General features: G+C 44.5%; 1 protein-coding gene across 5 annotated transcripts in view; it reads left to right on the forward strand.

Annotated features, from left to right (window-relative positions):
* Prkag2 (protein kinase AMP-activated non-catalytic subunit gamma 2) overlaps positions 1–16036 on the forward strand; it is a 263776-nt gene that overhangs the window by 195699 nt on the left and 52041 nt on the right. For 3 of the 5 annotated variants that reach the window (XM_026413849.2, XM_026413848.2, XM_026413851.2), the window contains one exon: positions 13092–13161. In XM_026413849.2, coding sequence (XP_026269634.2) covers positions 13092–13161 — 70 coding nt within the window. Of the gene's footprint in view, positions 1–9857; positions 9972–13006; positions 13162–16036 lie in introns of those variants that run through there. The other 2 variants (XM_026413850.2, XM_026413852.2) reach the window with 2 other exon arrangements.

Below are 16036 nucleotides of genomic sequence, written 5' to 3' on the forward strand. Positions count from 1 at the left end.
CTACTTGAAGATATTTATATCCTACCGTAAGAAATCTAACTCCATTCCTTCAGCTCCCATGGGGCCTACCCATCCTCGCTGGCTTCTCTACAAGAACTCTGCTCTCAGATCCAGACCCCCTGCCTTCTGTTGTCTGTGGGCACCCTCACCTCCAGGGCTTTTCCTCTGCCGCAGCCACATCCACAATGCCTCAGCTTCAAAATCTGTCTCAGTTCATCTCCTAATCAAGGAAACCTCTCCCTGGAAAGGTCCCTTAGCATTTGTGAGCCCTCTGCAACTGCTACTGTTTGTAACATGTATCTAACACAACATCAAGGATTACCCAAAATGATGTTGGCTGCAGAGCAACAGACAACCCACCTTGAACTGGCTTGAAGGATGAGGACATCTATTGCTAGGTATCTCCAGCTCCAGGGGCAGGACAGCTCCCAGGCAAGGTGAGACAGTCCTGCTCCTGCTCTGTGAGGTCACCAGGATCCAAGGTCCCTCTCAGCAATGGCTCCATCTGAAGGCTGGTCCTCAGGAGCACTCAGGGACACAGGATTGTCTGCAGCAAGCAAAAGAGGTGGACAGAGACTTACACACCTGCATGTGGAGCTGCTTCCCTCCAGCCAGGGTCCTCCTTTAAGGTCCGTCATAACTTGGAAAGGGTGTGTACCATAGCGAAATTCAAGTTGTCGCAGGAAGGAGGGTAGAGGAAGGGGGTTGGGTGCTAGGTAGGCAACCAAAAGAATCCACTGTGACCCACATACAGAGGGGCACTGCAGGCCAGTACAGTGTGTACACATGGAGGGGTGGACATTGCCAACAGTGTCTACCGCAACTTAGTGTGGGGTGCATGAAGGGAGGCATTGCTAAGAAGGATATGCAATTGAGTCTAAACTAACAATTTTTCATTTATATCACATATATAATACATTTTATTACATACTATATATGTATAACATGCAATACATATAATGTATGTTATATGCATATCTGAATGATGAAACAAAATAAGATGATACATTTAGGTGAAAATCGGAATGTGCATATATTTTAAACACATACGTATAGGTAAAATTGCACAGTATCAGGGACTGCAAAATAAAGACTTAAAGGTCAGAGGCCTCGGATGATGTGATCACTTATGGAGAAAATCCTAAGTAATCTACCAGAACCACTAGGCCTTGGAAATTAATTCAGCAAGGTCACAAAAGATAAGATTAATATATAAAATCTGTTGCAGCAGCAACTGAGAAATGAAATTTTAAATATAATTTCATGTAGAAGAGCTTCAAAAACATAACAGACTTGGGAATAAATTTAGTAAAAGATATGTAAGACCTCCACACTGAAAAGTACAAAAGACTGCTGAGAAAGATCAAAAAAGACCTAAATATAAATGGACAGATATACCCTGGTCATGGACTGGAAGACTTAGTATTGTTAAGATGTCAATCCTTCCGAAATTGTTCTATAGATCAAATGCAATTCCAGCCAAAATTCCAGTAGGGATTTTTTGCCCCCTAATTAATTCTTAAGTACTCAGAGGACTCAAAGCAATTTTTAAAAGAAAGAACAATGTTGAGGAAAATATTCCTTGCATGATTTCAAAACTTATCATGGAGCTACAGTGTCAAGACAGAGTGGCCATGATGAATGTATAGAGATTAGCACATAAAATGGAGTCCAGGAATAAATCCCCGCATATGGTCAGTTGATGTTAGATAAAGGTGTCAATTCAATGGGGAAAGTAGAGTCTTCGCAATAGTGTGAACAACAGGGAACAAAATTGAACCGCAACCCTACCACATGTGATAATTAAAAATTAAATCAAAATGCATCATAGATCCAAATGTAAAAGTACAAAACTTCCAGAAGAAAATATTGAAGAAAATCCTCACAAACTTGGGTGGTGGGAGGGAAAACAAAGACTTCTTAGGACACAAAAAGCGTAAGCTACGAAAAGACCTGAGACAACTTAGATCTCACCAAAATTTTTGCTCTTTGAAAGACACAGGGGCTGGGTATGTGGCTTAGTGGTAGAGCACTTGCCTAGTATGCATGAGGCCCTGGGTTCAATCCCTAGTGCACACACACACACACACACACACACACACACACACAAAATACAGGCCTATAAAACAGCAAGCTATGGAATGGGAGAAAATATTCACAATACATGTATCTGACAAAGGCTTTGCATCCTAAATATATCTTCATTTTGTTTTTTGCTTTGCTTCTTTTGTTGTGATTGAGATGGGATCTTGCTGTTACCCAGGCTGGCCCCCAGATTCCTAAGTCCAAGCAGTCCTCCCTTCTTGGCCTCCCTAGTAGCTGGGACCATAGGCACACGCCACCACACCCAGATCTAAATACATGTTGTTTTTGTTTTGTTTTGTTTTGTTTTCAGTCCTGGGGATTGAATGCAGGGGTGATCTGCCACTGATCTGCATCCCCCCCCAATCCTTTTTATTTTAAGACAAACTCTTTCTAAGTTGCTGAGGCCTTGAACTTGAGATCCTCCTGCCTCAGCCTGCCAAATCACTGGGATTCTAGGCCTGTACCACTATGCCCAGCTCTAAATATAAATTTTTTAAAACAATTCAAACTTATTGGCCTAAAATGCACATTTATTTATTTATTTAGCGTACTGGGGATTGAACTCAGGGGCACTCAACCACTGAGCCACATTCCCAGCCCTATTAGAGATAGGGTCTCACTGAGTCTCTTAGCACCTCCCTGTTGCTGAGGCTGGCTTTGAACTCGTAAAACGCATATTTAAATCACGTTTTCTGCAGGCCACATTCTAGGCACAGCTCAGCTGAGTCTTCTGCCTCAGGGTTCCTCATGAAGCTGGCAACTGAGATGTCAGCCAGGCCCAGGCCTCGTCTGAAGGCTCCACTGGGGAAGGATCCACTCCCAGGCTCCTGGGTCTAGGTCCTAGCAGGCTGCTGGCCCGAGGGTCTCAGTTCCTGCAACATGGGCCTCTCCACCGTGGCAGCTTGCCTCATCAGAACCGCCAAGAGAGTCTCCTGGTGCAACAGACACCACAATCTTACATGGGCACAAGCATCACTGTGGACGTGATCTTCTATCACCTTTGCTGTGTTCTCCTGTTAGAGGCAAGTTGCTAAGTCCAGCTCATGCTCAGGAGGGGAAATTCTACAGGTACCTGAATGCCAGGAAGGGGGATTCATTGGGGGCCATCGCAGAGTCTGCCTGGACATTCAGCACCACAGTAACTTCAATCAAAAAACAGACAAACATCTATAGCTCAGTTGGTAGAGGGCTTGCCTCGCATGCACAAGGCCCTGGGTTCAATCCCCAGCACCACACACACACACACACAAAAAAAAAAAAAGACAAAAGTCACTTCACAAAAGACCTATGAATGGCCAATATGCTCATAAGAAGATATCATGAGGGTACAGTGTTATTTCAGTACATGTACATAATATGTACTGGCCAAATCAGGGTAATTAACATCTCCATCTCCTTATCATTACTCTGTGTTTGGAGGCTTCAAGCACTTATCTTCTACTCAAATAATCTAATACTTTATGAATATAATCACCCCACTGTGCTGTACCCGTTATCCAACCTCCTGCCATCCCCTCTCCCCACCACCCCTCCCAGCCTCTGGAAATTACTCTTAAACATTCCCATTGACTTTTTTAACCTCCACCTATGAGAGAGAACTTGTGGAATCTGTCTTTGTGAGTCTGAGTTATTTCACTTAATGTAATGTCCACCAGTTCCATCTGTTTTGCTGCAAATGATAGAATCTCATTCTTTTTTACAGCTGAATAATAGTGTATTGTTATATACACCACATTTTCTTTATCCATTCATTCCCCAAAACATAAATTCAATTTCCATATGTTAATTAAAATTTTTAATGTTTAAGGAGTTGGAAATGTTAACTACCCTGATTTGGTCATTATACATATGATAATGATAAATGATAAATACGTACAATTAAAATAATAATAAAAATGTATATCATTAGTGTTTAAGGAAATGCAAATCAAAACTACAATGAGAAAGCACTACACATCTACTGTAAGGACTAAAATAACAACAACGAAAATGTTTAAAAGACCATACCAAGAGTTGGTATGAGGATATCATCAAGAGTTGATGAGGATAAGAAGCAACTGGAACTCCCCTGTGTTGCAGGTGGAAATGTGAACTGGTACAGCCAGCCTGCAAAACTGGCCATTTCTTGTGGTGAACACACACTGACCAAATGGCCAGGTCACTCTATTCCTTGGTAATTACCAAAAAGAAATGCAAGTGTGTCCATGCAAAGCATGACTGTGAATGTTCACAGCTTTATTCACGATGGTCAAACATCGGAAACATCACAAACATCCATCCACAGGCAAATGCACAAAGCACAGCCATCTGTACACTGGAATGCCGCTTAGCAATAACAGTGAGCGAACGAGTGACACACTCAACCACGTGAATGAATCTCAAAGCCATTATGCTAAGGAAATGATCCAGGTGCAAAAGATCATCTACTGTACGGTTCCATGTACATAAAATGCTAAAAAATATTTATAGTGACATATTGACTCAATGTAGATCACCATTTCCTGGGACCTTGAGTGAAAGAAAGGAGGAATTAAAAACAGGCTCAAGGAAATTTGGGGGGTGCTCCAGGTGTTTTATGTCTTGATTTTAGTGGTGATTTCATGTTAATACATCCATGAAATGAATGGGTTGACCACAGGTAAACAACTAAAAGCTGTTCTTAAAAGATGTACATTTTTAGGACTGGGGTTGTGGCTCAGTGGTAGAGCGCTTGCCTAGCACGTATGAGGCACTGGGTTCGATTTTCAGCACCACATAAAATAAATAACTAAAACAAAGGTATTGTATCCACCTATAACTAAAGAAAATATATTTTTTTAATTTTTAAATGTGCATTTTTGAGGGATGCAGGTGCGATGTCTGCATTAGCTGGCTCTGTGTCCCCTGCCCCACTCTAAGTAACTAGGTAACACTGTGGATTCTAAGTAAAGATCAGAGAGGTCCTGGAGCACACACAGCACAGTGGAGGCATCATTAGATCCCTCTCCTTTCAGCTTGAATATCCACTGTCTGTGGGACAGAACAGAGCAGAAGTTGCAGTAGTCAACTTTTTGTAACTTTTCACCAGTTTAAAGTCAGAGTTTCCCTAAATGAAGTAATTAAAAACAGACTATTATCAGTGGTCTGTCCTGGGAAAGGTTAATGAATGAGCCAGTTGTAGGGGGAGAGAATAGTGGAGAGAGAGATTCTTGTAAAATTAAATTGCTCTGTGCATTGCTTTATAATATAAACACAACACATTTCAAAGCTTTTGACTTGGATGCATTAAGAGTCAAAGGTTAATTGAACTTGATAAGCTATACTTAGCTTTTTTATTTGCAAAGTAGTATGAGACCATAGTAAGAGTTTTCAGCCCCAAAGAATATAAGTATTTAGCTCCCAGAAAGTCAAGTCCAACACAAAGTTAAAATTTTGATCAGCAAAACACAAAATCAAATTGGGATTTGCTGGTGGAAGATGAGGGACATACCCATTTCAGACCCTGAGTAGAGAGTTTCCCAGGACTGGGATTTGAAGAGCCGCAAGCTGATCTTGCTGAACCCAGGGGTGTGTGGGTTCCGGTGCCAAGTCTTCTATACCAGTTTCTGGTCAGGCCAGAGCATGTTCTCTCAACAGACATTTTATTAACCAACCACCCTGGTGCCTGGTACATAGCAGATATTCAATAAGTATTTCCACAATGGCTGTCTTCAAAAGCTTAACTGTGTTCCTTTCTGGAACTTAGCAAAGAATCTACGTAAAAAAGGACTTTTCAGGTTCATCAGTTTTCTTCAGGCTTTTTTTTTTTTTCCGGGGCGGAGTGGGGGGTTGTGCTGGGGATTGAACCCGAGCCTTGTGCATGTGAGGCAAGCACTCACCAGCTGAGCTGTGTCCCAGCCCCATCTGATTTTTTTTTTAATAACACTCCTTTGAATGGGGTTTTCAGCTGTCTAGAACTATAGAAATTGTTTGTCCCGCTCCCTGAAAATATTCTCTAAGATAAATGCTCTTTAAAGGAAATCGTAAGTACGTGTTAGAGAAGATCTACTTTATTGCATCTGAGGTTGTTATTTGGGAAAGTACTGAAATGAATGGCACATTTTCCCCAAGCATATTAGTTAAACTCAAGCAGAAGAATGAATAGTTGTGCTGTTGAATATGTCAGGCCTTCACTTTTTATCAAATTTCTGTATCACTTTTTTTTCTTCTTTTTTTGTGGTGCTAGGAATCAAACCCAGGACCTTGTGTGTGCCAGGCACGTGCTCTGCCACTGAGCCACGTTCCCAGCCCGCATCACTTTTTAAAACCGATGGCTTTCACTTAACAAAATCTAAAGTTGTTTGGTGGGGGCAGGAGCAGGTTCAGGTCTCAGCCAACAGCCAACCAGGATGTGAAGGGTGTCAGGACCCCAGTCCTCCCACGCAGTCTGTAAAAGAAAAATGTTTGCTGCCATTATTTCTCAGCACAGCCACTTTTTTCTTTCAAAATGTCAATTCCGACACTCAAGGGAAAGTGACTCCAATCATTTCTAAATAGGAAAGGGGTCCAAGGGAAGCTTGGGTAAATTGGATAAAATAACTGCTAAAACCATTATGGCATTAAAAATCAGCTGTTTACCCGCCAAGCTCTGACCCATTTGCTAATGATGAACACTTCACTCAAATGCATGTGAAGGCCTACTGTGTGTCAGACTCAAGCCATTCAAGGAAGATGGAAGAATCATTCTCCCTCTTCAAGGAGCTTATAGGATTCAGAGGAAAGAGAAAAGTAATAAATCTCAACCCAGAGTGTTTAGTGCCGTCTAGAAGTGTGTGGGTTAAGAGAAGCAATTGGCCAGACAAGTTGTGACAGGAGGTCAAGGAGGGAAGCGGAGGAGAGGGAAGGGGAGGGAGATAAAACAGAAAAGGCTTCCTGGTGAAGACCGACCTCAATCCTAAAAGGAATGGGTGGGACCCAGCCAAGGGATGGAGGAGGGGCAGTTAGATCCCAAACCTACCAGCAGCAAAGACACAGTTGTCAAGTGTCAGGTCCACAGCGGCAATCAGCCAGCAAAGGTGCTGAAATAAAGTGACCAGACCTCTGCCGGGAGCTGAGGAGTTCCCCAAAGCCCCTCCACGTTCCTGAGAGTTGCTGAATGAGTCTAGATGAGGGAGTTGGTGAGAGCACGTCTACATTTTTACAAGGTTAGACTGGGAAGGGGGAGCCGGAGGGATGAAGCCCAGCTAGGTAGGAGCTGTAGTGGGTGGAGACTAAGAGTGGACTAGGATGACAAAATGGGAGGACACAGGGAGTTTTAGACGGCTGGAGTGGCACTGAGACGGGAGCTGCAGCATGGCAGGGCCCCCCAGCTGTCCGGAGAATACCATGCGAGTGAGCCCAGAATGCTCCTGAAGCTCCATCCAGGCACCAGGGTTTCCTGTCATACTTGACCCCAGGGAGGACGCCCTGGCAGTCAGTGCACAGTGGCACTCAAGAGAGGTGGCAGGTGGCCGAAGAGGCTTCGGTTCTGGGCACTAAATTATTCAGGAGCTACTGTCCAGTCCTAAGGATGATTGATTTCTTTCTTACAGTAGCTATTTCAGATTTTTCTTTCTTTTTTTTTTTTTTTAAGGCAGAGCAGACTCACATCCGACCTCGGTGCATTAAGGAGTGCTTTTGGGGCAGGCATTTAATGATTAAGCTTTCAGGCTGAAGTTTTCACTTCCACTCATCATTCAAAACACCGTCTTTTGCTGTACCTAGGCACAATTATGTAAGACAACCCTTAATAATTTAGTGTTTTTCACCAACTAAAATGCCGTATGTTAAAGGCTCTATCTTCTGCAGACATGCTTTCTGTGAAGTCCGACTCAGAGCATTTCACTTCCACGGATAGAACCCCAGACTGGCTGCAGAGGCCAATGGCACACAGGTGGAAAGTTCCCTCCCCTACGGTGACCCTGCTCCAGGCCCAGCTAGGGTGACCCTGTGTGCCTCTGTGTGGTAGGGCCATCCACTTGTCACTGGGGAAACTGGCCCAGATCTGGGGGAGGGAGGCCTTTGTCAGGTGTTGCTGTATCAACTGTGCGTGGCTCCAAGGATTGAGAGATGAGCTGCCCTCAGGAACACAAACCCCTCTCCGCCTGCGGGCACTGCCCAGCCCTTCCCCTCCTCTGGCTTTCCCCGCCTGCCAGGAATAGCTAAGTCTGGCACAAGCCGGTTAGGACTTTAAGAAAACATCACCATAAAAGGGCAACCGACGACCACCAACTTTAAATCATTTGTGCCAACACCTCCCGCTCTCGGGACCCTGAGAACATTTATGTACATGCCTAAAAAGCCTTGAAAGCCCTCAAGTTCCTGAAGTCAACAGAGTAGGTCATAGAAAACTGTTCCATCCGTCTTTCCCTAGTGTTCTGTGACTTTCTGTCCTTGCTAAGTGAAGACCTGTGGAAATAAATTCAGCATCACCAGCATCTGACATGGAAACATTTCTATCAGGCAGCTCGCATACCCCTTGTCAAGCAAAGCAGCGTAAAACACCCAATCTCTATTCTTCAGCTTCTAGCGTAGGTCTTCTTAGCTGAGGACCACTTTTGAAGGGAGCACACCCTCCTATTTACCGCCCATTTCTGTCTCTCTAAAAACAGCTCATCAGGATGACAGGTGAAGTCCAGAGTGCTCCTAATTGTTCAACTCCAGCTGGGGACTTTAAAAAAAAATGTACTAAAATTACTGCAAGGAACAAAAATGTAAACTTTTAAATGAGGATGATTGACCACATAAACTTTTAAAAATCTTTTTATTCTGTGATAAAGAGTATAATTGAGATAATTGTATACTTGCACACAACTGTGAAATATAATACAGAGGGATCCTGTGTGTCTTTACTGAGTTCTCCCCCAATGGCAACACCTTGTAAAACAATTCAGTACAGGAAAAACAGGACTCCTCATACGTGGCTGGCAAAAATGTAAAATGGTGCTGCCCCCTCAGAAAACAGTTTGAAAGTTACTTAAAATGTGAAACATAGAGTTACCAATGCAATATGACCCAACAGTTCCACTCCTGGGGCTGTACCAAGAGTGATAAAATCACATCCACACAAACACTTAGTACAGGGATGATCATAGTAGCATTATTCATAATAGCTAAAAAGTGGAAACCACCTGACCACTCATTAACTGATGAATGGAAAAACAAAATGTGGCCTGTTCACACAGTGAAAGGTCATTCAGAAATCAAAGGAAGAGCTGATACACATTACAACGTGGATGAACCCTGAAACATTTTTTTAAAGCCAGTCATGACAGATGATGTATTATATGATTCTACATGTATGAAATGTCCATAATGGGGAAATTAAAGAGATAGAAAGTAGATTAGCACTTGCCTGCAGAGGGGAGTAGGGATGGAAGCTGGTAATGAGAAGTGGCTGATACTGGGTGCCAGTTTTCTCTTTGGGATAATAAAAATTCTGTAAACTTAGTTCAACTCGAAATATACTGAAAAGCACTGAACTGTATACTTCAAGTGAGAGTGAGTTGTTTTTCCAATAAATAGGTGTTTTTAAAATCCAAATTTTCATTTTTTCCATGTAGTTAAATTGGCTTGGCTTGGCTCATGGGGGAAAATATAGTATGATGTGACAAATAGCACATCGACATTGATATAGTCAGGCTGCAGAACAAGCTCATCACCACAAGGGTCCCTCATGTTGCCATTGTGTAGCCACAGGCATCTCTGTCCACCCCAGACCCTGACCCTTGGCATCCACTGATCAGGGCTCCATTTCTATAATTTTGTCATTTCAGAGTGTAAAGTGGGACTTGGGACTTGACTCAAGGCCTTGGGATCATTTCCCATTACTGCAAAGACAAACAACAAATGAAAACAAAACAACAACAAACAAACACAAACAGTATAATGTAAGTGGAATCTGTGGTGTGTGCGCTTTGAGATTGGCTTTTTTGACTCAGCATAATTCCATGGAGCTCTATCCAAGTTTCTGTATGTATCAATAGTTCATTCTTTTAATTGCTGAGTAATATTCCATGGCATAGATGCAAGTTCATTTTTAACTACTTCCCCTTGAATGGCATCTGTTATGTCCAGCTGGGGCTATTACAAACGAGGCTGCTATGAACAGTCATGTATAGCTTTTTGTGTAAACATAAGTTTTTATTTCCTGGGATAAATGCCATGTGTCATTTGGTAGTTGCATGTTTGGTTTTATAAGAAACTGGGGGTTTTGTTGTTGTTGTTGTTGTTGTTGTTGTTTTAATAAGAAACTGTTTCCAGAGTGTCAGTTCTGTTTTTTATTCCACTAGCAATAGGGATTCTGTTTTTCTGCATCCTTACCAGCATTCAGGATCATTACCATTTTTGTTTTAGCCACTGTAATGGGTGTATAGTGATACCTCATGGTGGTTTTAATCTGCATTTCTCTGACAGCTAATGGTGCCGAACATCTTATGTGCTTATTTACCACCTGTATATCTTTTTTGGTAAATATCTCTTTATGTCTTTTTAAAATATATATTTAATTTTTAGGTGTAGATGGACACAACACAATGCCTTTATTTTTATATGGTGCTGAGGATCGAACCTGGGTCCTACCCATGCTAGGCGAGCGCTCTACCGCTGAGCCACAATCCCAGCCCCTCTCTTTGTCTTTTGCCCATGTCCTAACTGGATTGTCTTGTTTTTGTTTTTAATCGAGAGCTGAAGTTCTTAATTTTAGTGAGATTGAATTTATTAGGTTTTTTTTCCCCTTTTATGGAAAGTGTGTTTTGGTGTCAAGTCAAAGTCTAACGCTTTGCCCAATTTTAGGCCCCAACAATTTTCTATGTCTTCTTCCTAAAAGCTTCACAGTTTTATAACTTAAGTCCATGAGCCAGTTGGAGCTAATTTTGTAAAGGTATGAGGCCTACGCTGAGGTTTACTCTTTTGTCTTTTGATGTCTAGTTGCCCCCACACCATTACTTTTGCACCTTCACTAAAAGTTGCCTTGGAACATTTGCCCAGGTCCCTCTCCGTGGTCTCCGTTGATATTGTATCTATCCCTTTGCCAGCATCACACAGTCTGGATTATTACAGCTGTACAGTAAGCTTTCATATTGGATAGAGTGACTCCTCCCACTTTGTTCTAATTTTTCAAGGTTCTCTTAGGTATTCTAGAACTTGTGTCCTTCTACATAAATTTTAGAATAAGCTTGTCTGTATCTATCAAAAAACCTTCTTGGGCGAATCGACCTTTAAAAATAAATAAATAAATAAATAATTTAAAAAAAAAAAAAAACCTTCTTGGGATTTTGAAAGGAATTGAATTAAACCAAAAGATAACTGGCGTATTTATGGTAGGTCTTCCAACACTCCAATTCATGGTATTGAGATGACTCTCCACTGATTAGACCTTGCATTTCATGCCCACTTTGTACTTTTAAGTATGCAGACCTTATACATGGAGTTCCTTAAATTTACATCTAATTATTAATTTTCTTTGCAGAGATTGCAAATAGTATTTTTGTATCAGCCTCCCTCCACAAGTTCAGTTAGTATACAGAAATGTAAATTATTTTCATGCCTTTGATTTAGTAGTATCCTATGACCTTGCTGAACTCACTAGTTCTGGGTGTTTTTTTTTGTTGTTGTTGTTGTTTGTTTGTTTGTTTTTAAGATTTCTTGGGATTTTCTATGTAGATGACAATGTTATTTTCATGGTTTTCTTTCTTTCTTTCCAATCTGTATGCCTTTTATTCCCTTTTCTTGTGTTATTGCAGTGTAGAGCTTTCAGCACTAGGTTGAATAAGATTCGTGCCAGCAGACATCCTTGCCTTGCTCTGGAAAGCAGTCTGTCTTTCGGGGTGAAACATGACATAAGCTGTACATTCTTACCACACATCGTCTTACAAAATCAGTTCTATCTCCCCCACCCCTCCTTTAAAAACACTGTTTTAAAGGGGAAGTTTAAGGTTAAGGATTGGCCCAACTGAGGTAACAAAACAAGAAAGGGCAAAGAGGTGTCAGTACTTCCTGCTTCGGGCTAGGCTTGCAAGAATGACAGGACAAGTTCCTTTCGAGAGGTTAGGGTTATTTGCTGTCCTAATCAGGTGCAAACGGGGCCGACATCCTTAGCAGGGCCCTTGCGTTCTGCAGCGGGCTAAGGCCCCGGTCGGTCCACGGAGCAGACAGACGCCGGCTGTTAGGCAGAAGCCCAGGCCCCTCCCCGGCCTGTGCTGCTCCTCTAGGCGGCCGGCAGCTGCCAGCCCCGCCACCTGCCAACCTGAGCTGGCGATAGGAGAGGCTCAGATACCCAGACCCAGAAGTGGCCAGGGCCAGATTTAGATTGTGTGAACTTCTGGCAGCAGCTCCCCCAGACAGAAGAGAATGGGTGTGAAGGGAGGAAGCAAATCAAGAGTTCCTGGTCCAGGGGGCAAAAAAAAAAAAAAAAAAAAAAAAACCCGACCGCAGCAAAGTGCATCTACAATCTGTGTAACCAGGGAACCGTTTCCTTTTAAGGGGCCCGGGGACAGGCAGTTACATCCAGAATTTCAAAGACGAAAAGGAAAGCCAGAAACGGCGCCACGGCGAGCGGCCCCATCCCTTCCCGCGGTCCTGCCGCCAGGCCCGCGGGTCCCGCCGTCGCCCCGCCCCGGGCCGGCCGGTCCACACCTGCGCAGGTCTCACCTGCCCCGCGCGGGCCGCGGGGACGGGGGCGGGGGCGCGCGGGGCGGCGCGGGGCGGGGGGGCGGCGCGGCCCCTCCCGCGGAGTGCGCAGGGCGCGCCCGCTCGGCGCGGCGCGGCGCGGCGCGGCTCCCCTTCCCACGCGTCCTCCCGCGGGCCGTACCAACGGCGGGGGGGAGCGGCGCCGCGCGGGGCGGCCCACCTGCGCCTCGGGCGGGGGCCCGCGCCCGCCCCGCCCCGGCCCGCAGGCCCCGCCCCCGGCGCGGCGGAGCGAGGCCCGAGCGCTCGGCCGGCCGCGAGCCCGCCGGCCGGGGACGAGCGCCGCGGCCCATGCTGATCGCTGTCCTCCTCCTCCCCCTCAGGCGGCGCTGGCGGCGGCCCCGGGACCCGCGGAAGCCGGCATGCTGGAGAAGCTGGAGTTCGAGGAAGAAGGTGAGTGCGCGCCCGCCGCCGCCCCGCGGCCCCGGGCCTCGGCCCGGCGCCCGCCGCCGCCCCGGAGCGGCGGGTCGTGGGCGGCCGGGCGGCCCGCGCCGCGGGGGTCGCAGCCCGGCTCCGCGGGAGCGGCCGCCGGCGCCCTGGGGCGGCCCTTTTGTCCTCCGCGCGGCCGGGCGCGAGCAAGGTGTCATGCAGCCCCGCGCCTGCACGTCCCCGGGCGCGGGGCCCCGGCGTGGGGCGTGGGCCGGCCCGGGACCCGCCGGCGCCCTCCTCCTCGCAGGGCGTGTCCGGCTTCTGCTCGACGGGAAAGTTGAATGGGAAGACCCGGGCGCCGCGGGCTGGAGCAAGGGCGACCCTCGCTCTCCCTGTCATTCTGTCGCCGCTCCTCTCACCCGGCTCTTCTTCTTCCTGCCCTATTTTCTTCTTGTCTCTTCTTACAGGTAAATAACCTGGATCTTATTTTGAGACTGTTAACGTTTGACGAGATGAACTTGTTCGTTGGCAAAATTAATATTAAAATGGGATCCGATGAGCCCAAAGTTGAAAAGGAACTTTACATAAGATGCTTGTCAATTCGAAGATTTTTAAAGGCCTTCACGCTACCTCGTGTATTTCTGTTATTTACTTAGTGACTTCTCTTTTTTCCAGGAGCATTGGTAGCATAAAGCCCCGGAAACAAAGAATGTGCCATGTGGATGCTGTCCCTTGTGCCAACTTTACTTTAATACCCCTGTTCATTTAGTCAGGCAATTACTTAAATAAGCATGCACGGCCAACTCGGGAGTACTAACCCGGTAGCATTAGGCCGGTGCCTGTTGTGGATTCACTGCAGCATCTCACAAACATGTTGGCCAGAAGATAATGCGTCCATAGTAATTTTCATTGAAAGCCCTCCTCCATGTTTATTAACAAATAATATGTCTTGGAATTTTACTGGACTTAATTTGTATTTTATTCTACTGAAAGATAAGCTAGTGTCAGTGCTATTGCATCTCACTTTTCTTCCCTGTTATTGTATTGCAGGGCACATTTTGGCCAGTTTCCACAGGGTGATATGGTGTGCTCTTCCATTAAGACTGTCAAAATCTTAGAGATTTTCTTTGTCTCTGATATTAGTAACAATGAGAGTCTATTGCATTTAAAATGTTTGCAGATTAACATGGAGGCAGGAGGATCCTGGAGAGCAGTCTCTGTTAGAGAGGAATCTTAATATGTTTAAGAACCCAGGCCTGACTTAGAGTCTCACCTCCCCCTCTTATTTGACTTCGTGACCTTGGACAAGTTACCTAACCTCTCTATGCCTTAGTTTCCTCATTTATAAAATGGGGCTCTTGTCAGGGTGTTTTGAGGATTAAATGAGACCATCAGTATCATGGTATTTAGTACAGTGTAAACTCATAGTAAGCACTTTGTAGATATTATTTACTATTATTGATTAAGCGACATTAACCACTGTAAGTGGTTACTCATAAGACTTTTTAAGGCTTTTATTAATGAATCTTCTCAAGATGGATTTGGTGTGTGGGGGGGGGAGATCTCAAATTCCTTGAGATTTATTCATTGAATTATGTTTCCTGTCTCAAAGCAGATATACAGTCTTCTTTGCATTGTTTCTGCTAGTATAACTAATGTAAAGTATTAAATCTAAGCATCTAAGAAGGGGAATGTCCCCTTTTCACCCATCTATTTTTATCTAAATTGTCGTCATTACTTTAAAGCATGCTGAATCCCACAAATAACTCTGTCAAACTTTTCTAGATTTTTAAGGAGGCAGAATATTAAACAATTACTTGGAAGCTGTCGGCCGAGCTGGAGAAGAGAATGGTGTTGGCGTGGTACTTCAGAACGCTGCTTTGTTTCTTTGAAACTTCACATTTGCTTATTCATCCATATTTCCAAAAATCTGAATATCAAGCATAGTCACACATTTGAGGGAAGGAGAAGTTCTAACAGTAAGACATTACCTCTTTTTTGTTGTTGAATAGTGCTGGGCCTCGTGTATACTAGGTATTCGCTCTACCACTGAGCATTATCCGCAGCTTAAGACAAAGGATGTGTTAGCAGCCTGCACAGTAGGTAGCTGTTGAATAGCTCCTTGGTTCATCTGTGCACTTCCTTGTTATCTGGTTAATATCTTAATTTATGCATTGACTTCTGTAGGCATGACTTTGACTCCGATACATTTGTTATACATGGAAGCACATGACTACTAATAGTCTTGTTACCAAGTATTTTTCCACTTCCTAAAATGTTATAACTCATATTCTAGCTATTAGAAGCACTTTTGGAGGCACTAGTGAAGTTGGAAAGAAAGAAAAGGCTGGAGCATAGTGGGGCTGCCCACATAGTTTAAGCTATCTTTTGCCTGGGTTCTGACATGAGCCACCCCCATCCCCTGTCAGCTCTCTGACAGTGTGATCACTGTTATGAGAAGGAGGGACATTTGTAGAGTATGGTTTTGATGGTCTCTCTTCTATTCAGTAAATCTTCACCACTTTGCATCTGTACATGGGTCAAGCATGGACTTTCTCAGTTTCTTTTCTATGAAAAATTGTCAAGAGATTTTCTTTTTAAAAAAGTAAATAAATCCCAGTTCTCCAGGTCTGGATGGGACCCAAGACTCTGCATTTCTGCCAAGTCCCAGATGATAACGCTGGGACTGGTTACAGATTTCTCTTTGAGGGCCAAGGCTCTAGGTCCAGTTTTCCGTGGTTCTGCAAAGGGCCTGAGAGTGAATATTTGAGCCTTGTGGGTGATGTGGTCTCCATCTCTGTCATAACTTCTTAGCTTGCCCTTGCAGCTAGAAGGCAGAAAGCAGGCCAAGGCTGAACTCAGTGGCAGGGCTGTGTTCCAAGTAGAACTTCATTTACCA

Source organism: Urocitellus parryii, chromosome 3 (assembly GCF_045843805.1).
Source record: "Urocitellus parryii isolate mUroPar1 chromosome 3, mUroPar1.hap1, whole genome shotgun sequence".
In the NCBI taxonomy this organism is placed as follows: domain Eukaryota; kingdom Metazoa; phylum Chordata; class Mammalia; order Rodentia; family Sciuridae; genus Urocitellus; species Urocitellus parryii.